Raw genomic sequence first — 23,684 nt, 5'->3', positions numbered from 1 at the left:
AATTAGATTCACTAAACTTGCAAATTATTGACCATTCATCAGTAGTACCAACCTCAAAGAATGACAGTGTATCAATTTATGTTTAGGAAAGCTAAACTCTATTAGTTAAACAGAAATCTTTCTACAGAACTCCTTTTCTATATAAGGAGCAATTTAGTTTCTGACAAAATAAAATGTTATACCCTTCCTGTATGCTGTGTAACAATAAACATGTTTGACTTTAAGTGTTCAACAGAACTTAGCGATGCTTTTGCTTAAAGTTTTGAAAACTTAACTCTGTAAGTGTGTGTATACATGTGTGAGCCAGCAAACACACAGACACAAGTATTGTTCAAGACATTCACACTGTTTTGCTTATTTGCAGCAGGAAAGTCTACAAACCAAGGATTCTTTTTCTTTTACCTTCCATTACTTCAGTATATATATAAAAATGTTCTTGAAAACATAGTAGAGAATCCGAAACACTATTAGAGTATTGTGCACTGTAGTGATTGACATATAAATACACAATTAAAACATTACGCTTATAATTAATTTTCATTTTGAGATTCATATGAAATCCCTAACGTGTTTCTGCTTTGGGTTCTGGCCAGCCACTCTTCAAGTCCCACCCCTCCCAGGGAAACTGCCTTAGCTCTTCTCCAGTAAACACAATGCCAGTAATGGTCCTTCTTCCCCCCAAATGGCATATTCTGCGCCCCTTTGTGTCCCCAAAAGAGTAATGAGAAGAGTAAGGCAAACTGCCCTAGTGCCAGGTCCCTGTTGCCCACCCCCTCGAGACCACCCAGGGGGAAGGGAGCCCTATGCTGCCGGAGGGAGGCTGGCAGTCTTAAGCCACCAAGAGAGCTAGTTTGCGAACATGCCAGGCGCACCCAGCGCAAGGTCCTCACCTCAGGTAGTTGAGATACGGTGGGTAGACCTGCGGCAGGCCTTCCTTAAGCACAGTGGTCTGGTAGCCGAGCTGCGGCAGCCCGTTGAGGCCCAGCGGAGGGTAGAGCGCAGGTGGCGGCCCGGTGGCGGTAGCAGAGGCGGAGGTGGAGGACAAGCCCTCTCTTGGGAGTAGGCAGGCGCCAGCGGCTGGAGGCTTACAGGGCAATGGCGCAAATGGGCCCTGCTGGGGCGGCGCGCCCTCTGCTTTATACAGGATGCACTCCAGGGTCGACCCCGAGGAGGACGCGGACGAGACTGTGGCACTGGAGGATGTGCCCACCACCGCGGCTTCCCCGGGTTTGGATGAGGGAGCTCGCGGCGGCGGCGCCAGTGGGAAATCCGGGAAGGTGGCAGAGTTGGCACTGGCCACTAGGTACCGACGCGGGGAGCGCACGGCGGCCTCCGCGCCTTCCTCTTCCTCCTTGATCTTCAGGGCTGGAGGCTGGAAGTCGCCATAGAGAGGGAATGTGTCATCTTTGGGTTCGGAGTCCGGCGGGTATGTGCAGTCAGGGAAGTCACCGCAAGGAACCGGAGTGGACGAGGCCGAGAGCGAGTCCCGCGGCGGGGCAAAGGCACTGGGGGCTGCGGCCCCGCTGTCGTAACTCTCCCCTTCCAGCAGCTGCCGGGTTCGGGCGGCCAGGATGGCATGGTTGAGGGGCAGGATAGGCACGTGGATAAAATCCACCACTGTGGTGGCCAGCGGGGAGCGCCCAGGCGTCACCGGCGCATCTTGCTCTGCCAAGGCGACTCTAGGCGCTGAAAAGCGGGAATCTTCCTTCGGAACAAGGGTGACGCCTCCTGCAGCCGCTCCAGGAGCGCTGGCTGCGACTCCTCCTCCGGCCGCTGTGCCTCCCAGAGCCCGAGGTTTGCCCTTCAGAAGTGGACCGGTGGAGCTCTCGGACTCGGGGCCATCCTCCTCCACCACCTCCGCCGCAGCAGCTAGCTGCGGAGAGGGCTTCACTGAGGCCCCGGGCCAATGGGGACTTCCAGAGGTCGGGAGCAGCAACTGCCGGGACGGTGACAGGCCCCTAGGCAGCACCTTATGGACTGTTCCTGTCCCAGAGGAGCTGTCTCCAGACTTGCTCTCAGGCCGGCTCATGAGCGGGGCCAATACCCCCTTTGTACCGGAGGCACTACGGGGGTCCTCGGGGAGTTCTGGGCCAAAAAGAAACCAAGGGCTGGTGGCCTCGCAAGTGGGAGGGCTGGCTTGGCTCTGCCCGGGCCCCGAGGGCGCCAGAAGAGTGTCCAAAACACTGTCCAGCAGCCCGCTGTCCTTTTCTGGGACTCTAGAGTTGCAGCTTCCTGTACCCCTTGTGGCTTCAACTCCCGAGTACGCGCCCTCCACCTCTGACGGCGACTGCTGATCCAGCGTCTTCCGGTCTGGGGGATCCTGACCCTGGCACGACCTAGGGTAGAGCAGACCTTCCAGGGAGATGGGTATGGCCGAAACTACAGGCGAAGTGTCTGAGGTCTGGGTTCCCTGGAACAGGCCAGCGTCCGGACGACCCAGCAGGGGGGATTCGACCTCGGTGGGCGAGGGTGCGCCGCCCGCTGCGTGGGGAGCCCGGGGAATCTTTGCCTTCAGCTCAGTCATGACGACCTGAACTCCCCTTTTCTCCACCCCTGTCTTTAGGGAGGAGGGAAAGGGGAAAGAGGAGGGGGTGTCGGTAATATAGGGACAGAGGGAGGAGAAAATGGGTGTCAATTTGGCTGGATTGGGGTGAGGGGGATCTCCACCTCTTGAGTCTGGAGGGGCGGCGCTGGTCAGCTCCTGCCCTGGCCTTCCATCCTGTGGTCAGTCAGAGGAAGGGTGGCGGTCGTTTCGTTCCTGCAGCAAGTGAGGAGGGCAGGAAAAGGTAGTTTGTCTCCTAGTTGGGAGAGTTTTCCAAGAGAGTTCTCTGACTTCTGTTCGTGGACGGGAGATGCAGAGTAACGCATAAGTCCATTATTGGAGAGGCTGCAGCTGAGAAAGCAATTCAATTACACAAGATTCTGTCTTTCAACTATCCCTGATTGCGTTGTACTGCCCTTCTCTCTAAAACTCCAGGGCTACATACATAGACTTTTCAGTACAGCGCATCTCAGACATGCTTCTGCCGGTTCCCTACTGCACACGACTGTCCTCTCTAAGGCTGTCTCTGTTCTCAGCAGTGCGGGAGGACAAGCCGCCTTTCGTTGCAGATTCCACTCAATGCCAAATGACGCTAGTTCTCATTGCGAATGCTATCCACATACCAGAATCCTCACACTCAACTACTACCAAGGCTTTAACCCAATGACAGGTGTAGGCTGGCTCCAAGTCTTCCTAACAACGCCTCCTTGGTCTAGTGAAGCCCGCCCAAAGCCCCTCCCTACCCAATTCCCTACCAGATTTGAAACTCTGAAGTTGGTATTTACACCCACTAGATTGAATTCCTCCGTGAATAACAGGTGCTTTGGGATGGAACCTCATAAGCATATTAGATTTTGCACCACCAATTAAGAATTATGCCAATGTAATTGGAAAAACGGATAGAGTCTGTTAGAAATAAAATTTTGAGGACCATTTCAGGATTTCAAGTTTTGTGAAGAATTAACATAATTTGGGAGTGGAAGATAATTAGTAACTTTTCTCTACCTGTTCAGGAAGTTCAGATGTTGATTGCCATATATGGGTTGTTCTAAGAAATGTGTTCCAGTTTTTAATAAATATCAATTTAAGGAAAGTTTTCTTTGGTTTTAGCTGATACTCCTCTACTACATTATGAGATCTATGGTAGAGATGGTGAACAGTGCTTTCTTGCCTCAATATTCTTATTCTTAAAAATAATTATCTTTGGAACTTTAAAAATAGATCTCTGTCTGGCGGGGTGGTGCATGCCTATAATCCCAGCTACTTTGGAGGATGAGGCAGGTGGACTGCAAGTTTGATGCCAGCCTCCACAGCTTAGTGAGACCCTATCTAAAAGTAAAAAGGGCTAAGAATATAGCTCAGTGGTAGAGTTCCCTGGGTTCCATCATAGTACCACAAAAATAAATAAATAATAAATATATCACCTCTATACTAAAATATATCACCTTTAAATTCATGAAGATGCTGTAGAAAGAGGAGCGCGTACTGCAATATATACTTCAATATATATATATACTTGCAATATATACTTCAGTATATATATATACTTCAATATACACTTCAATATAAACCAACAATATCTGGTAAACCCAAGGTCATTAGACATCCTGACATCACCTTAAATACATCCTGTTCAAATCAGTTAATCATTTGGAAACTTTCTTTGAGAATGTGGAGGTGCTAGCTATGCTAATTTCTCAAAAGTTTTTCCCACTTAGGTATAGAGAATACAGTGGATGATTTCCAGATTCCAAGATGAATGAAGGTGCTAGAGGTAAGAATACTTGAGGAGGGGCTACCTGAGTGATAAATAAAACTTTATCAAAACCACTGGGTTCTGGACTTGATTGTTCCAGTGATTAGTTACTCTAAATAAAAATTAGTTAACTCAGATAAGTAAAAATTATCTAGGTAAAGAGAAGTCCAGGAAGCAGATACTAGATGTTAACAAGGCACCAAATAATAAACTATAATACGGCTAATGTAACAGGGCCATAATGGATAGAGCATGGATTAAGTGTGGGAAGGAAGTAGATAAGGCTGGAGAGATGATCTGATTTATTATTATGAACACTCCTGGGGTTTTTTTCAGACTTTCTTCATTCCAAGCCATCTTAAAATAATTGGCATGCTTTATTGAGATATAATTTAGATATCATACAGTTCACCTACTTAGAGTGTACAATTCAGTGTTTTAACAAACATATTCTTTACCACCATCAGTTTTAGAACACTTATATAACCCTAAAAAGTAATCTCACTCTTTAGTAGTTACCCCCACATTCCGCCTCCCCAAATGTCCTAGCAGCCACTAATCTACATTCTGTCTCTATGGATTGGCCTATTTTGGACATTTCATACAAATAGATTCTTCCATATGTGATATTTTTTACTGATTTATTTAATTAAGTATGTTTTCAAGATTTATCCATATTGTACATGTATTAGTACTTCATAACTTGGTTGTTGTCAATTGATATTCCATTTTGTAAATATACTACATTTTATTTATCCATTTTTAAGTTGTTGGACTTTTTAGTTGTTTTCACTTCTTGGTTATCATGAAAAGTGCTGTTATGAAAAGTCATGTATAAGTTTTTGTGCAAACCTGTTTTCATTTCTCTTGGTTATATACTTAGGACATGAATGGCTGGGTTATATGATAACCCTACGTTTAACATTTTGAGGAACTGCTAGACTGTTTTTCAAAGGTACTAAACATTTTACATTTCCACCTGCAGTTTATGAGAATTTTAACTGCTCCACATCTGTTTTATTATCCCTATGCAACCCCGCCAGTACATGGAGTGGTATCACACTGTGGTTTTAGTTTGTTTTTCCTTAATAGCTAATGCCATAGAATCTGTAGAATTAGTAGAATCTAGACAAAATTGCTATGTAGTCTTCTAAACGCTTTACATGTGTTAACTTATTTAATCCTTCAACTTCCCGTGGAAATAGGTACTACTATCCCATTACATAATTGGGAAAATTGAGGTACAGAGTTTTCAATATTATTAAAATAGTAAGTAACAGAGCCAGATTTGAACCCAAGCAATCAAATGACGGCCTTCTTATGAATGTAACTTTGAATGCCATATGGCTTGGGTCTTGGTTTCCAGGTTACTGCCATAAAATTAATACTTGGCCTCATTTTTAATCTGACAAACTATATTTGGATTAATTTTGGTTGGTTACAAAAAAGTTCTCTCAAGCATACTGTTTAACTAGGTTGTTTCCATAAGAACGAAAATCTTCAAGTGGGAAAACAATAATAAAGATTCTCAACATGTACTAATACACCATTATTCCATGAAATTTGGTGCTGGGTGATTGGAATTATTGATACAGGAACTCCACAAGTATATGAATCTTTGAATGAAACAAAATCCATCAGTTAGATTCAGGGGATATGGGGCTAACACCAAATATTCCTGAGGATGACTTTTGTTTTGGAGAAGAAAATATAAACTTAAGAATTTTTTCCTATAATTTTAAAAGGGGAGTTTTATTAAGGCCTAATTGTCATGTGATAAGATACATACATTTAAACTGTATAATTTTTAAAGTTTTAGATGTAAATTCTCAGCATGAACAGGAAAACAAATATATCCTTTGCCTCCAAAAGTGTTCTCATGCCAATTTTTATTTATTTATCCATTTATCTATTTGTTTGTTTATCTTTTCATTTTGTGGTACTGGGGATTAAACCCAAGGGTGCTTTACTACACAGAACTACATCCCTAGCCTTTTTTTTTTTTTTGAAACAGGTCTCACTATGTTGTGGAGAACTGGAACTTGTGATCTTGCTGCCTCAGCTACCTGAGTCCCTGGGATTCCCGATGAGTGCAGTCGCTAGGATAGCAGGTGTGCACCACCATGCCTGGCCATGCCACTTTTCAATCCTGACATACTGCTCTTTCCATTCCTTCTCTCTACTACCCCAGTTACTCCCCCAGCAACCACTAATCTGCTTTGTTACTATATATTAGGTTTTAAAGATTTGTATCTGATTTACTAAACATTATATTAAATAATATAAATCACATCTTAAAGATGTGTTTACTTCAGATTTTTTATTAATAAACTTTTAGAACAGTTTTAGATTTTTTGAAAAATTTGAGCAATAGTACCAGGTGCCCAAATATCTTCGTAGGGTTTCCTGTTATTGGCATCTGTATTAACAAAGCATATGTGTTATAATTAATGAACTAATGTTGGTAAATTGTAATTAATTTACATCCGTAGGATATTCAGATTTCCTTAGTTTTAATTTAAGATCCATTTTCCTTTCCAGGATCCAATCCAGAACATCACATCTCATTGTCCTCAAGTCTCCTTTTTTTGGCTATAAAAGTTTTTTTTTTTTTTTTTTGGACTTTTCCTATATTTCATAACCTTGACAGTCCCGAGAAGTATTATAGAATGACTCTGTAAGTAGTCTGTGGTTCTTTGTTTTGGAGAAGAAAATAAAAAAGTTTAAGTGCCATATTGATTATACCATATTATGGGTATATCCCGTCAATGTGATCTATGACTGTCGGTATTGATCTTTTTTTTTTTTTTAAAAGAGAGAGTGAGAGACAGTGAGAGAGAATTTTTAATATTTATTTTTTTTTAGTATTTGGCGGACACAACATCTTTGTTTGTATGTGGTGCTGAGGATCGAACCCGGGCCGCACTCATGCCAGACGAACGCGCTACCGCTTGAGCCACATCCCCAGCCCGGTATTGATCTTAATCACTGGGCTGAAGCAGTGTTTGTCAGGTTACTCCACAGCAGTTATTAATTTTCTTTCCTTTCATACTGTACTCTTTAAAGGAAGTCACAATGAATCACTTAAAAGAGTGTGGGGGAGTAGGTAGCCTTTTCCTCTGGGGTGGAGTAAACTACAAGACTTATTTGGAATTCTGCAAGAAAGATTTATGTTTTCTCCCTGTTTACTGCTTTATTCAGTCTTTTACTTATGCCACTATGGATTCATTTTGTTGCTCAAATTGTTCCAGCTTAGAATATTGGGAGTTCTTATTTGTATCTATAATGGTTTGAACCTTAAATGTCTACCAGAAGTTCATGTGTTGAAGGCTTCATTCCCATCCAGTGGTGTTTTTGAGAGGTGGTGGAAACTTCAGGAGGTGGGGCCCATTGGGAGGAACTAGGTCATTAGTGATGTGCACTTTTCTTCCTGGGTGCCATGAAGTGAGTAGCTTTGCTCTGCCCCATGCTTTGCACTATGATGTTCTGCCTTGCCACAGAACAATGGAGCCATGAACTGAAACTTCTGAAACTGTAAGCCAAAACGAATCCTTCTAACTTTAAAGTTGATCACCTTAGGCATTTTGTCACAGTGATGGAAAGCTAACCAATATAGAAAATTGGTACTGAGAAATGAGGTCATTGTTGTGACTATACCTGATACTGTGTATCAGAAGACTTTGGAATTGGTTTGTGGGAGGAGTTTGGAAAAGTTTGGAGAAGCAAGCTAGAAAAGTTATAATGCTGTAAGTGGAGTTTAATTAAGTGGGTGATTCTGATGGAGGCTCAGAAGACAAGTGTGATGATAGGAATGGAAAAGTTTCAGATGGAAATGTGAATTCTATTGGGATTTTTAGTAGAGGCCATTCATGTTACATTCTGACAGAGCTTAAAGAACCTGTCTATATTTTGTTGATACTGAGACTTTGTAGGAGTTTGAGTTTAAAGGTGATAAACTAATTAATCCAGTGGAGAACATTTCAAGGCAGCACAGCATACAAACAGTGGCAGAACTATTACTGGCTACATTTAGCAGGTATTCATGAGAATAAGTAAAAAATAAAATTAAAATAAATAAATAAAAATAGTAGAATGAAAATATTTGTAAAACTTTCAGTTTGGCCAGAAAAGGAGCATGTTTAAAGTTGCAGCCAAAGAGAGTGTGGTTGCTGAAGAGACCAATGTCATTAAACAGAAACTATTTTTCATTTGGTCAATAGGAAAGATGCTTTGAGAGCATCTCCGGAATTAGCAAGACTCCACCCATTACAGGCTCAAGGGTACAAAAGTGTAATCTTGTTTCAAAGACTTTGCTTTGAGAAGGGAACTTGGTGGCACCCTGCTTAGGCAGGGCCACGTAGGGAATTGTTTCCCCAGCATTCTTTCCCCTACCTTCAGCCATACAGGCACTCAGAGGTGGCTTCAGTCATGCTCCAAGCCGACCTGGCTATTTCTCCAGCAGGTGGCAGACCTTGGCATCATCTGTGTGATGCTGTTTTTGCAGGTATACAGAGTTATGAGATCATGAAAGCCTCTACCAATATTTCAAAGAAAAGTAGGAGGCCAGGCAGTATGTGGCAGGGTCAGGGCCTCTGCAAGCATCCCCTGACACAGTGAATTATGAAGCTGTAGGAGTAAAGCCAAAGCTATAATGGATACCCCCAGGAAATTGTAGACGCCAGGAATGAGGACTGTCTGCCAAGGCAGGCAGCAAGCACAGCCAACCCAAGAGAGAGGACATGAGGTCTGCAGTTAGAAAGGCCACAGGGGAGGGCTTCCTAAGTCCTTTGGAGTTCATATCATGTCACTGTGTGACCTGGATACGGGAATTGGAGTTACAGAGTTTAATATTTGCTTTGCTGGGTTTTGTTCTTGCTTTGGCCAGTTTTTTTCTTGTTTTCCTATTTCTCTCCTTTGAAATGGGAATGTTTACCTTGCCTTATTGTATCTTTGAAAACTATAACTCTCTGTATTATTTTACGGGGGCTCACAGCTAAGAGTATGCTGTAAGTCTCAGAAGAGATTTTGAACTTGGATTTTTGAGCTACACTGGAACTGTTATGAGAATAGGAAATCCTGGAGATAGTTGAATGAGTTTTGCATTTTAGGATCAACGTGAGACTATGAGGGTCATAGGGTCAGTGTTATTGTTTGCATCTTGAATGTCCCTCAAAAGTACATATGTTAAATCTTGTTCTCCAGCTAATGGTCCTTTTGAGAGGTAGTGGGAACTATAGGAAGTAGGGCCAAGTTGGTGGTAGTAGGTCTTTAGGTGTATGTCCTAGAAGGGGATAATGGAATCCAAGACACCTCTTCTCCCTCTTTGCTTCCTGACCACCATGAGGTGGAACATCTTTGCTCAGCCACATGCTTTTCACCATGATGTTTTGCTTTGCCACAGGCCCCAAGACAATGAAGAGAACTGTGGAGAACTGGAACTTGTGATCTTGCTGCCTCAGCTATCCTGAAACCATGAACCAAAATAAACATTTTCTCCTTTTAAGTTTATTGGTTCAGTATTTTATCACAGTTTGATGGAAAGCTGATTAATACATTACCTGAGTAATAGATACAGACTTCTGTCCAAAGAAGTTCGATTTATTTTATAGAAAAATGGTTTTAAAATGAAGATCTGGGTGCTAAATGTGCTCTACATTTGGTTTTATTTGATATAATTTTGTATAATCCATCACATGCTTTTAAAGATCTGGTTTCATTCATTCAGATTGAGTTTCAGCATATATCAATAGGTCACTCTTTTTAAAAAATATTTTTAATTGTAGATGGCAACAATTCTTTTATTTTATTTATTATTTTTTAGGAGATGCTGAGGATCAAAACCAGTGTTAGGAAGTGTCTACCACTAAGCTACAATCCCAGCCCAAGTTGACTCTTTTAATTGCTGAGTGTTTTAGCCAGCATTTTTTTTCCTGCAGTGACCAAAAGACCTAAAAAGCAATTTTAAAGGAGATAAGTTTATTTGTCGCTCATGATTTCAGAGGTATCAGTCCACAGACAGCTGACTCCATTTCTCTGGGCCTGAGGTGAGGCAGAACATCAAGATGGAAGATTGTGGGAGAGGAAATGGTCACCAGGAAGCAGAAAGAGGGAGTTCTCATCTCATCAAGGACAAAACATATACCCCAAAGGTACGCCTCATTGACCCACCTCCTCTAGTCACACCCTACATGCATTGTCTCATACCTAATATCTAGATCATAACGCTGAGCAATAATCCATAATATAACATGATTTGTTGCTTTATTTATCCATTTCTCTTTGATGAATGTATTAGTTAGCTTTCATCACTTGGACAAAATATCTGAGAAAAATAACTTAGAAAAGAAAAAATTCATTTTGGTTCATGGATTTGGAGTTTTCGGTCCATTGCTCTGAAAACAGAACATCATGGTAAGAAGGGTGGAAACAGAAGGCTGCTGATCTCATGGCATTTAGGATGCAGACAGAGAGAGGTAAGAAGGCACCAGGAACAAGATATATACTTCAAGGACACCCTCTAGTTACTTACTTTCTCCAACTGGATCCCATCTCCTATAATTTCCACCACTTCCTAGTAATGCCAATAATTATGAATCCATGAATGAATGAATCCACTGATGATGTCAGAGCCCTCATAATCCAAGGATTTCCCAATAGCTCCACTTTTGAACACTGCTGCACTGGGAACAAAGCCTTCGATACATGAGCCTTTGGGGGCCTTTCCAGATCCTAACCATAACATGGAACATTTGTATTGCTTCCATTTTTTTTTTTTTTGGTATTACAAATAGAGCTACTATGAAATACATGTATAAGTCTTTGAGTGGACAAATGTTTTAATTTATCCTGGGTTTAAACATTTAGAAATGAAATGTCTGGATAAATTAGTGGGCATTATGGTCTGTATGTTTGTGCTTCACCAAAGATTGAAAGTTAGTGACCAATGGGATGACCTTAGGAGGCGGGGCCATTAGGAGGTAATTAAGTCATGGAGAACACCTAGCCCCTTCCACTACATATACCATTTATAAATGAGAAAGCAGGCCATCTTCTGAAATTGACTCTCTCTCCTTGATGGAGGACTTCCCAGCCTCCTAAACTGTTGTATCTAAGCTACCCAGTTTATGGTATATTGTTACAGCAGCCCAAATGGATGGTAGATGTATCTTTAACTGTCTATTTTCCAAAGTGGCTGTACCATTTTATATTATCACTAGTATGTTAGAGTCCTAATTTTTCCATATCCTGGACAAAAATTTGGTCAGTATTTTTAATTTTACCAATTCTAATATATTGTACAGTGTTATCTCACTGTGGTTTTAATTTGGTTAGTTAATTTTTTAAAAATTTCTTACAACTTTAAGAAATGCTATTTGATATTTGCCATTCTAGATTTAGATTGAGGCAACTGTTACATCTTTGCAAAGAAATAATTGTAGGTGAAAGTTGGCACTTTACCACAGAGGAAGGTATACAAAGTTCACTTCTCTAATTTTTACACAGCCTTAGGTTCTTAGTTCAGAGGAAGGTATACAAAGTTCACTTCTCTAATTTTTACACAGCCTTAGTGCCCCATATAACTCTTAGGTTATTCAGGCCCCTTCATGGATATACTGACTAACCCCCAAGGTATGTCTGTTTTTTGCACCATTTGTTCTGGCATAACTATCCCCCAAATATACCTTTTAATACCAACTGTTAAGAGATTTTCTGGCTCCCAGGAATAGGGTTCTCAACAAAATGTGACTTATAGAAAAAAATGCTGCTTATTTTACATAACAAGAAGTCTGGAAGAAAGCAGCTCTTGAACTAGTTACTCAGTGGTTCACTAATGCTCCAAGATTGCACACCCCATCTTTCCAGTTAGCTAGTTTCAGTGGTTTGGGTTTTGTTGCCTTCCTTGTCCCCTAGTGTCCATGCTGGCTACTGAAGCAGCAGGGATTCAAGCCTCAAGTAACTTCATCCAAAGTTAGGAATATACAGTTTCTCTTGGCATTTTTTTTTTTTAAATTAGGGACCCAGAAACCAGCTTACTTGACTTCCTATCAAGACTTATTGGCTAGAACTGAGTCATCTGCCCACCATTAAACCAGTTATTCAAAGAAGAATTTGATTAGACTAATCATGATTCATCTCCTGCAGCTGAGTCCACTACTCTGAGTACTGTGCTGCCAATATATGAATAAAATTGGGGTGCAATAAAAAGGAATAGGAGTAGGGAGGTGGATGTTGAGAATTCAGCAGTGTCTAACATCATAGCAGTCTTATATACTTTATAATCCAAATCAGCACTTAAACTAGAAAAGAAATTCAGTGAATTTAATAGCTTTAAAGAAATTCAATGAATTTAATGAGTGAATTTAATAGCTTTCATATTTTTGTAAATGTGGTATTTCCATGCATTTATTCTGATTATTTTTTAACACATAAATACATACTTGAGATTTTACTTTGATGTCCAGAATCTACAGGACATTTTACTACTGAGCAATGATTATCAACTCAATATCCCTTTATGTACCTTGAATTATTCTTCACCTACATGCACTGATCATGCTGGCTATAGCTTTCATTTCTTTAGTTTTGCAGTTAAGCATATAGTTATTCAGAGCTTACACAGAGCTGCATTTGTTATATTTCTATCCCTGAGGCTATATCTACTTAAATGGATCTGGCTTGCATTTTATTATTAAAATATTAATTTTTGATTGTGTAGTCTAGGTTTTTCTCCCTAATGTAACATAGTTTTTAGGGAATGTTCTAAATTACTATTTAAATCCTGTATTTATATGGACTATTTTAGGATGAGAAAAGATTGATAAATATAAATACTAAGCTTAAAAATGTATCACAGTTAATCTCTAGCTGGTATGTTTACTAGGAGTCATAAATATTGTGCTAATGAGTCAAGGTACCATGACATTGAAAAGGAGCATGAAGAGTAAAAACCAGGAGGTAATTTGTTTTTACCACATTCTACAGTCCAAAAACATATATACCAGTATTTACCTTAAAGATTTTATTAATTACATCAATTTCAAATTTACCTATCTAGGAAGGGGGAAAAGAAAAGTACTATTCTGGGAAATTTTGATAAAATAAGTAAGAACAATGGGCATATAAAATAGCTATGTTTTTCTCTAAATACCAGAAATAATTTCTATAAGGTTGAAAAGATAAATAGCAATTGTATAGTTTAATTTTAAGAAGAAATTACAATAAGTTTAAAGTTATATGAAAGATAAAATAAGGCTTATTAGGTTTTTTTCTCCCCATTTATACTATATGTCTATCTCTGATCTCTTGGTCTGTTTCCTCTATGGATATTCCTTTGATTTTAGTGAGACCTGACCCCACCTTCCTTTGCCTTTTCCCTCTCTAGCTTCAACATATGAGAGAAACATACTTCCCTTAACCTTTTGAACCTGACTTATTTCACTTAACATAATAATTCCTCTATTTCTATCCATTCTCCTGCAAATGACATAATTTCATTTTTATTTATGGCTATATATATATATATACACACACACACACACACACACACACATATATATAGTATATATAAATTACACACTCACACACACACATTTTATTTATCCATTCATCTGTTGATGGACACCTAGTCTGGTTCCATAGTTCTGATATTGTGAATTGTGCTGCTACAAACATAGGTGGGTGTGAGTCACTATAGTACAATGACTTTTGATTCTTTAGGGGAAATACTGAAGAGTGATAGAGCTGGGTCATACAATGTTTCCATGCCTAGTGTTTTGAGGAATCTGCACACTGACTTCGTTAGTGGTTGTACTGATTTACAATCCCACCAACAGTGTAAAAGTGTTCCTTTTTCTCCACATCCTCTACAGTGTTTATTATTGTTCATATTCTTGATGACTATATTTCTTAAGATAACGAATATTGGGTTACATTAACAGAATATGGTTATCAATGTCAGGAAATTTAACATGGACACAACACTTTATCATATTTATAATTTTGTCAATTGACCAAGTAATATTCCTTATAACATTTTCTCTTCCAGGTAAGGATTATATATCACATTTAGTTGTCATGTCTCTTTAGTCTCCTTTAATCGGGAATATTTCCTTGGCTCTTCTTAGACTTTTGTGACTTTGGCACTATGAAATATATTAGTCCTTTGAGAAAAAGAACACTCCTCATTTTTGGATAGTCTGCTGTTTCCTTATGATTAGATTCAAGTTAACCATTCCTGGTTTGAACATTGCATATCATATTCTTCTGAAGGCATCACTTTCGGAAGCACACAGCCAACCTGCCCCTCATGACTGATATTAATTTTGAACACTGGGTCAAAGTATATTGTTCAATGTGTCTACTGTGTAGTTGCTATTTTCCCCTTTCAATCTTCACTTTTATGGTTGAAAACTTTTGACTTTCTTATTCCAATTATCTCTTCACCTTTATCAATCAGAAAACTTACTATAATGAAAAACTCCTCTCCTTTCTCCTTTCTCCCTCCCTCCCTCCCTCCCTCCCNTTCTTTTCTTTTCTTTTCTTTTTCCCTCCCTCCCTTCCTTCCTTCCTTCCTTCCTTCCTACCTTCTGTCCTTCCTTCTATCCTTCTCTTCCTTTCCCTATTATCAAGATTGATTCGTCGAATCTTATCATCCCAAATTTTCAATTCTTATTTTTCAGTAACTGTCTTTAATTCAGTGCTCAAATTAACCTAGATTTGGCCAGTGGGAATCCCTTCACACTGCCTCTTTTGTTGTTTTAACATGCCCCAATCATTTTTAAAAAACTCTTACTTTATAACAATATCAAGTAGGATCATTTTGCGTTTCCTGTCCCAACTGTTGAATCATCCACTTTTTCCTGAGGAAACTTGATTCAGTTTAGTGGAAAATGCAATTAGAATCCTAAACCTAGGCACTCAATGTGTTCCTTGCCACCAGGATTTCGTTTGCTTGTAGGTCTTTTCAAAAGACAGAGTTAAGTAATATATGTGAACTTGTCTGTGTGTGTGTGTGTGTGTGTGTGTGTGTGTGTCTGCATGTGTGTATATACAATCCGTTATACATGTAAGTTTTCTTAGATATGTATGTATAATATACTAAAGATCTAATTTTCTATTTATGAAGGTACAAGAAATCATGAGTTATTACTGACCTTTCCAGAAAATTCTCCCCCCCCATATTTCCATAGTTGCATTAGAGTTATACAAATGATGGAATTTATTGTTGCATATATGTACATGCACACGATATGACAATATATTTTATCCAACATTATCCCTAAAATTCTTGGTAATTTTTTTAATATATAGAATATGAAAACTATTAACATGCTTCTGAGTAATATTACTATGTTTAGTTTTTCACTTCTGTGGCAAAATATCTATGAAAAACAACTTAAAGGAGGAAAGATTTATTGTGGCTCACAGTTTCAGAAGGTTCAGTTCATGCTCAGCTGGCTCCATTGTTTCTGGGATTGTGGTGAGGCAGTACATCATGGTGGAAGTCAGTGGCAGAGCAAACCTGCTCATCTCATGGTGACCAGGAAGCAGAGAGTAAGAGAAGAAAGAAGGGGACAGTGATAAGATCTAGTCCTCATGTGTGCCCCCAAGAACTGCACCCCACATCCTACAGTTTCCACCACCTCCCAATAATGTCACCAAATTATTAATCTGTCAGTGGATTAACTTGCTGACATGTTCAGCGCCCTCATGATCCAGTCACTTCCCAAGAGCCCTACCTCTGACCATTGCTTCATTGTAGATCAAGCTTTCAACATGTGAATCTAGAGTCACTTGATATCCAGACCATAACAACTACAAAAAAGACTCTACCCACAGGAGTGTCATGTTGCTCCATGTCCCTTTCATTCCCCCCAATTTTATTAATTTATTGTTTAACTTTTCCTCCTTTTTGTCAACATAAGAAGATATATTTGCCTTTTAAAATTTCTCATTTCCCATATGAATGCTGTGTCTCTTTTCACTTTCTATATCCCCAAAATAATTTTGTATCAATTTATTGACAATTTTCTCATTCATATTTCCAATTGCATAGTACTCCATTCTGTGAATAAAAATTGTACTTTATTAAAACAATATCCATTATCTAGACATTTAAGTAGCTCCTAGTATTTTAAAATTATAAACGTTTTGCAATGTAAAATTTTAAATTACTTTCTAATGTTTTGCAAGATTGAGTTACCTAGTGCATGTGTGTTTTAATATACTTAGAGATGCACATTTAACTTAAATTCAAGAAATGGGGTTGCTAGGTACAAATGACACATGATTACAGAGTTTCATTAGTACTCAATTCCCCTCTATGGAGGCTGAGGCAGTAAGATGGCAAATTCAAGACCAGCCTCGGTAACAGTGAGACCCTATGTCTAAAAAAATAAAAAGGGGATGTAGCTCAGTGTTAAAGAACCCTGGGCTCAATTCCCAGTACAAAACTTTAAAAGAAAGAAGAAAAGAAAAGGAAAAGTGTCTTGAAGTTTAAGATTCATTAGTTTCACAGTAATGTATACTATACTTCCAAAATACAAATTTACCTTCCAATTGAGGTATGTTCCCTGTGATTTTTAACACTCAGTTCTTTTATTAAAGTTGCAGATCGTACAATTAATAGCATTTTAGAATTAAAACTTGCTTTCTCTCTTTAAAGAGCTTTCTAAAGCTTTAATCTCATTACTCCAACCCCACCTCCATCTAATGTTCAGAGTAGCCTTCCCAAATCAGAGCTTCTATGTCATGTTCCATTCAAAAACTTTCTATGCCATCCCACTATCTTTGGACCTGAGGATGAATCACATAATCTGGCATTCAAAGCCATTATTGAAAACTGGAAGGAAGATTAAAAGAAAGTCTCTTCCATAGGAGTTGTATCACTTTGTACTTCTACCAGTAGTACAAAAGAGTGCTTCTTTCCTTACAGCTTCATTGACAGACTGATGACTGTCACAATCTTCATCAATAGAGCTGTTGACATTTTTGTCGGTCTGATATTTGAGATATGTTTTTCCATTTTAATATTTTCATATACTATTGAACATTTTTTATCTATTTTTATAAATTACCTATTCATGTCTTTTACCCATTTATTTGTGTCTATATGTCTATTACCCTTTATTTGTGTTATATTTTGGAAACATTTTTCTGCTAAATTTTCATTTATATTCCAAATATGCTAATGGCATTTCTTGTCATGAAAGATCATTTACAAAAATTCTATGGACTCGGGATATAGCTTTGTGGTATAGCAAAAAGGCCTGTGTTTGATCCTCAGTTGCAAAAGAAATGAAAAAAAAATGTACAGTTCAAATTTATCAATTTTTGAAATTATATTGGAATTTAAGTTATAACTCCAAGTCTTTTTCTTTTTTAATTATGCATTAAAATTATACATAATAGTGGGATTCATTAGTCTATATTCATACATGCACATAATTTGATCAATTTTATTCCCCAGTACCTTCCTTTTCCTTCCTTTCTTCCCTCCTTCTGAGCCACTTGCTAAATTCCACTGATCTCTCTTCTATTATTGTTATTTTTATCCCTAATTACTGATATGTGTGTGTGTGTGTGTATGACTCATTGTGGCAGGCATAGGCATACATGGACATAGCATAATATGGTAGAATTTGTTCCCTAGTACTTCCCCATGACCCCTGTATCCCCCACTCAATCCCCTTTCTCAGCTCCATTGGTCTTCCTTCTATTTTTGTGATTCCCCCCTTAAAATTCTTCTCTGTCTTTTCTCTCTTGCATATATGAGAAGAGAAAAAACCTCCTTGTCCCTTACTTTCTAAGTCTGGCTTCTTTCTTTCATCTAGCTTGATGTTCTCCAGCTCTATTTGTTTATCAGCAGATGACATAATTTCATTCTTTTTATGGTTGAGTAAAACTCCATGTATATACACACTACATTTTCATTATCCATTTGTCTAGGATAGGCATCTAGGCTGGTTTCATAACTTGGCTATTGTAAATTGTGGTGCTATAAATGTTGGTATGCCTGTATCACTATGGTATGCTGATTTTAGTTCTTTTGGATAAATACCTAAGAGTGGAACAGCTGGATCATATGATAATTCTATTCCTAGTCTTTTGAGGAATCTCCATTATGCTACAAAGCCTTTTTCTACACTAAAATTATAAATGATTTTATACCCCATTTTGTCCAGTATCTGTGTAATTTTTCAAAAAATTTAGATCTTAATTCATTTGGAGCTTATTATTTTTCATGTTATGAAGAGTGAATCTAAATTTGTTTTTCAAATGATTTTCTTGTTGTCCCAATGACAATAATTACAAAGTCTAACATTACTCTCTTTGATCTGAGATACCATCCTTATCTATTAGACTTCAATGTCATTGGTTTACTTTCCTATTCTCTTCCATTGGTCTTTCTATTCATATACCAACCTCACATGTTTTAATTATAAAGACTTTGTAATATGATTAAATATCTTTTAAAGCTAGAACCTCCTCATAACTCTACCTTTTAGTGTTTTACTATCTTGCATATTTTTGCATATGAATGTTAGTAGTTTTATCAAAAACATCATTGGCATTTTTCTGGAATTGCAATAATTTGTCATTATTTAATAATATATTAATTAATTGATATATAATGACTACATTAAAAATTAATTTAGAAGAAATATTGATGACACTGAGAAGTTCTTACCAAGAAAACAGTATGTCTTTACATTTATAAAGTCTACATGTATGTCTTTTACAAATGCTTTTTAGTTTTCTTCAGATAGTTTTGAGCATTTCTTTTTAACTTTATTTCTAAGTGATGTTTTCTCTTGCTTTTGTAAGTGGAATTTTCTTTTCCTTTATATTTTGTAGTGGCTATTATTGGTATATATCAAATTTTATCTCATTGCTTCAGATGTAGAACATCTATAAAACAAACAGAGTACTAAAGAGTATATAATATGTAATATATATAATGTATAATTATATAATAATATACATAATAATAATTAATGTAATAACATATATAAGTTCCAGATTATAATTTACAACTTATTTTAATGCACTTGTGTCAATTTTCTTGAAATATTCACAAAATTGAAAACTTTGGATCTAATGGATTTTGATATTTGAATATTAATTTTATAGTCTATTGATTTGAAATTCTATTGTTTGAATCAGTAGGGCTTACCATCATATCATCTATATATAAAGATTGCTTTATTTCTTCTTGTGTTTCTGTTTTATCTGGTCTAAATGCATAGACTTATATCTGTAGTATTATAAGTATAGAATAGATAGTAGATATTCTTATCTTATTTCTGAAATTACTTGGAATTCCTGCAATGTTTCCTCATTAGACATAATGCAGTTTTAGGATTGTAAGATCTATATCTATATCCATATATTACATATTTAATTGAACAGTAATAGATTCTTTTCAATAGATTTTAATTGATTATAAATTTGAATTTATCCAAGGGATTTTTTTTTGTGTGTGTGGGGGGGTGTACATGGTAATAGACATTGAACCCAGGGCCTTGAGCATACTAAAACAAGATCTCTCCCAAGGAGCTATATCTCCAGCCCTGTGATTTTATTTTGAGACAGGATATCCCTTAGTTGTTGAGGCTGGTCTAGAATTTCCTCCTACCTCAACCACCCAAGTAGCTGGGATTACAGGTGTGCACCACCTCACCTGGTTTATCCAAGGTTTTCTTCCCTTTAGACTTAGTTTTAATTTATGAAGAAAACATTTTGTCCATTTTCTACTTTTTTTTCCACTTGAGTTTTACAAGTTCTTGATCCAACTACTCCTATTGTTTCATCACAACCCACTATTGCCTGACAATCTTTTCAGTTTTCCTTCAGAATAGTGATTATTTAATTATTTTTTCTAAGAAGTACTTTCATCTGATTAATGACAACACTATCTGGTGTTTTTTGTTTGTTTGTTTGTTTGTTTTTAAACTAGGAATGTTCTATTGCTCTTTTCCCATTTTTAAAACACAGAATTGTTGTGTACATGTTGTTTTATTTTGTTTCTTATACTTAACCAACTTTTTCTGGGCCAACTTTTCACAAAAGACTTATGTTGTGGAACAAGGGAAAACCAAGGTAACCTGCCCTTCAAGAAGTAGAGAGACATAGCGTCACAGAGCTCTCTCTCTCCTTGAATACAACCTGGCTCAGTGGAGATTCTACTGCTATATCTAAACTTCTGAAGGTTCTGTTTTGCCCTTGTCCCCAATGAACAGAACCTGCTTTCAAAACAAGGAAAGCCTCCTTAAATTTAGAACATGTGTTTTTGATGATTTTATGTTCTACTATCACTGAGTAACTTCCAGGCCCCCTCTCTGCTTCCCACTGTGTCCCTGATCCTTGCTCATTTCCAAAGGAAGAATGGTACTACTCACATTTAGAATGGGAGCTCTCTCTGCCTTATGTTCAGTTGCTGTGGCTTTTGAGGTCTGTTGCATCAGTTTTCCACAACTCTTCTCTCCCTTCCCCTTGACTCTGACACACTTGATTAAGATTTTCCTAAAGACTTTGCTACCAATATTGCTGTGGATCAAGATTTGCACAAAATCTCTACTTTGGAGGTGTTTTCTCTGCCTGCTGCCTTTGTTTTAAATTTAATGAACTCTCTTCTTTATTCTCCTTATATCCATATGTCTTCCTGGATAAGTGAAATGATTCTTAACTGTAAGAAAATTATTCGTAAGCTGTAAGAAAATTCTTACTGGAATTTGAAGCCTATTTTACAAGCTTTTCTCTGTTTTACTTGTTACATGACTCTGGACTAGTTATTTAAACTCACTTTAATACAGTTTACTTATTTCCAAAATAGATAAACTAATATCTTGTAACATTGATAGAGAAACAATTTGAGATACTAATCTTGATATAATATCTGGTATATGGTAGATATTTGATATGGACTGAATTCTGTCTTTCCCAGATTCATATATTGAAGCCCTCACTCCTGATGTGACTGTATTTGGAGATAAATCGTTTAAGAAGTTGGTCAGATCAAACAGAGCGGCAATCTGATAGAACTGGGTTCCTTGAAGAAGAAACATCTCTCTCTCTCTCTCTCTCTCTCTCCCCTCTTTCCTCTGCCCCCTCCATGATTGAGGAAAGGCTGTGAGGACACATTAAGAAGATAGCCATCTAGATATAAGCCAGGGAGAGAGGCCTCATAAGAAATCAAGAAATCAACTCTGACACCTTGATCTTGGCTTTCCTCCAAGAACTGTGAGAAAAATAAATATTTGTTGTTTTATCACCCTGTCCAGTGTATCTTGTTATGGAAACCCATGAAAATTAGTACATTGCTCATTATATTTTAACTGATAATAACAATAACTGGTGGTGGTGATGATGATGATGATGATGATGATGATGATGATGATCCTAGAAGTCCAGGTCTATGGATACTTACTAATAGGGAATTGTAAAATCAGGTTTGAATTGGCACAGTTTTTAGCAAGAAAATTATATTTTTTTCACTTGGCTCTTTTCCCATTGATTTTCATTAACTGGATTTAGAAATAGTGTCTTTTATTTGGTAAATAATCATATATATGACTAATAATTAATATTTGTAGTTATTATCATACATTAGTATAACCATTAAGCATATTACTAGGAATGTCCAATTAATTTCATTATATGCTTGATTATAGTACTTAATTTAACCAGCTTATGTTATCTCTCTTGGCTGAATTCCAATTGTGATATATTCCTTTGTAGAATAAAGTACAAAATCAATTAATATAAATGCCTACCTTTATCATGACTTGCTTTTTGTGGTCCTTTTTTCCTTTGAATCCACAGTTTATTATTTGGACACCTGAACTGATAAAAATCATTTTTTTCTTTCACACTGGTATGTCTTTCTTTTTTTATTTGTATATGACAGCAGAATGCATTACAGTTCTTATTTCACATATAAAGCACCATTTTTCATATCTCTGATTGTATACACAGTATATTCACACCAATTCATGTCTTCATATCTGTACTTTGGATAATAATGATCAGTACATTACACCATCATTTATAACCCCGTGGTCCCTCCCTTCCCCTCCAACCCCTCTGCCCTATTCCTCCCATGCTCCCTCTCTCTATCTCACTATGGATCAGCCTCCTTATATCAAAGAAAACATTCGGCATTTGATTTTTTGGGATTGGCTAACTTCTCTGGCATTATTTTCTCTAACTCCATCCATTTACCTGCAAATGCTATGATTTTATTCTCTTTTATTGCTGAGTAATATTCCATTGCATATAAATGCCACATTTTTTTATCCATTCATCTATTGAAGGGCATCTAGTTTGGTTTCACAGTTTAGCTATTTTGAATTGTGCTGATATAAACATTGATGTGGCTGTGTCCCTGTAGTATGCTGTTTTTAAGTCCTTTGGGTATAGACTGAGGAGAGGGATAGCTGGGTCAAATGGTGGTTTCATTCCCAATTTTCCAAGAAATCTCCATACTGCTTTCCATATTGGCTGCACCAATTTGCAGTCCCACCAGCAGTGTATAAGTGTACCTTTGTCCCCACATCCTCACCAACACTAAACACTGGCCAGAACAATTATACAGATGGAAGAAATTAAAGGGATACACACAGGAAAAGAAGAACTCAAATTGGCACTATTTGGTGATGATATGATTCTATACCTAGAGGACCCTAGAAGTTCCACCAGAAAACTTCACAACTAGTAAATGAATTCAGCAAAGTAGCAGGATATAAAATTAACACCCATAATTCAAAGGCATTTCTGTTTATCAATGACAAATCCTTAGAAAGGGAAATGAGGAAAACTACCCCATTTACAAGAGCCTCAAAAAATAAATAAATAAAATATTTGGGAATCAACTTAATGAAAGAAGTGAAAGATCTATGTAATGAAAATTACAGAAACCTAAAAAAAAGAAATCAAAGAAGACCGTAGAAGATGGAAAGATCTACCTTGCTCTTAGATGGACAGAATTAATATTATCAAAATGACCATACTTCCAAAAGCACTATACAGATTTAATGCAATTCCAATTAAAATACCAATGACATTCCTCATAGAAAGAAAAAGCAGTAATGAAATTCATCTGGAAAAATAAGAGACCCAGAATAGCTAAAGCAATCCTTCGCAGGAAGAGTGAAGCAGGTGGCATCACTATACCAGACCTTAAACTATACTACAGAGCAATAGTAACAAAAACAGCATGGTATTGGCACCCAAACAGACTGTTAGACCAAGGTACAGAATAGAGGGCACAGAGACTAACCAACAAAACTACAATTATCTTATATTAGACAAAGGTGCCAAAAACATTCATTGGAGAAAAGATAGTCTCTTCAACAAATGGTGCTGGGAAAACTGGAAACCCATATG

General features: G+C 37.6%; 1 protein-coding gene and 1 long non-coding RNA gene across 3 annotated transcripts in view; one reads left to right on the top strand and one right to left on the bottom strand.

Moving 5' to 3' along the window:
* Positions 1 to 2,693, bottom strand: part of Pgr (progesterone receptor) — a 76,369-nt gene extending 73,676 nt beyond the window's left edge. The window contains exon 1 of one of the 2 annotated variants that reach the window (XM_015489959.2): positions 891 to 2,693. In XM_015489959.2, coding sequence (XP_015345445.1) covers positions 891 to 2,524 — 1,634 coding nt within the window. In that variant the 5' untranslated portion in view covers positions 2,525 to 2,693. The remainder of the gene's footprint in view (positions 1 to 890) is intronic. The other variant, XM_048795588.1, reaches the window with a different exon arrangement.
* LOC125613880 lies at positions 2,234 to 22,162 on the top strand. The gene is made up of 5 exons (XR_007344460.1): positions 2,234 to 2,367; positions 4,261 to 4,316; positions 6,313 to 6,409; positions 6,840 to 10,447; positions 21,244 to 22,162. It is a non-coding gene; the product is annotated as an uncharacterized LOC125613880 (long non-coding RNA).
* Positions 22,163 to 23,684: the final 1,522 nt, after the last annotated feature.

Source organism: Marmota marmota, unplaced genomic scaffold (assembly GCF_001458135.2).
Source record: "Marmota marmota marmota unplaced genomic scaffold, marMar, whole genome shotgun sequence".
NCBI classification, from domain to species: domain Eukaryota; kingdom Metazoa; phylum Chordata; class Mammalia; order Rodentia; family Sciuridae; genus Marmota; species Marmota marmota.
This window is presented reverse-complemented; position numbering and strand designations above follow the sequence as displayed.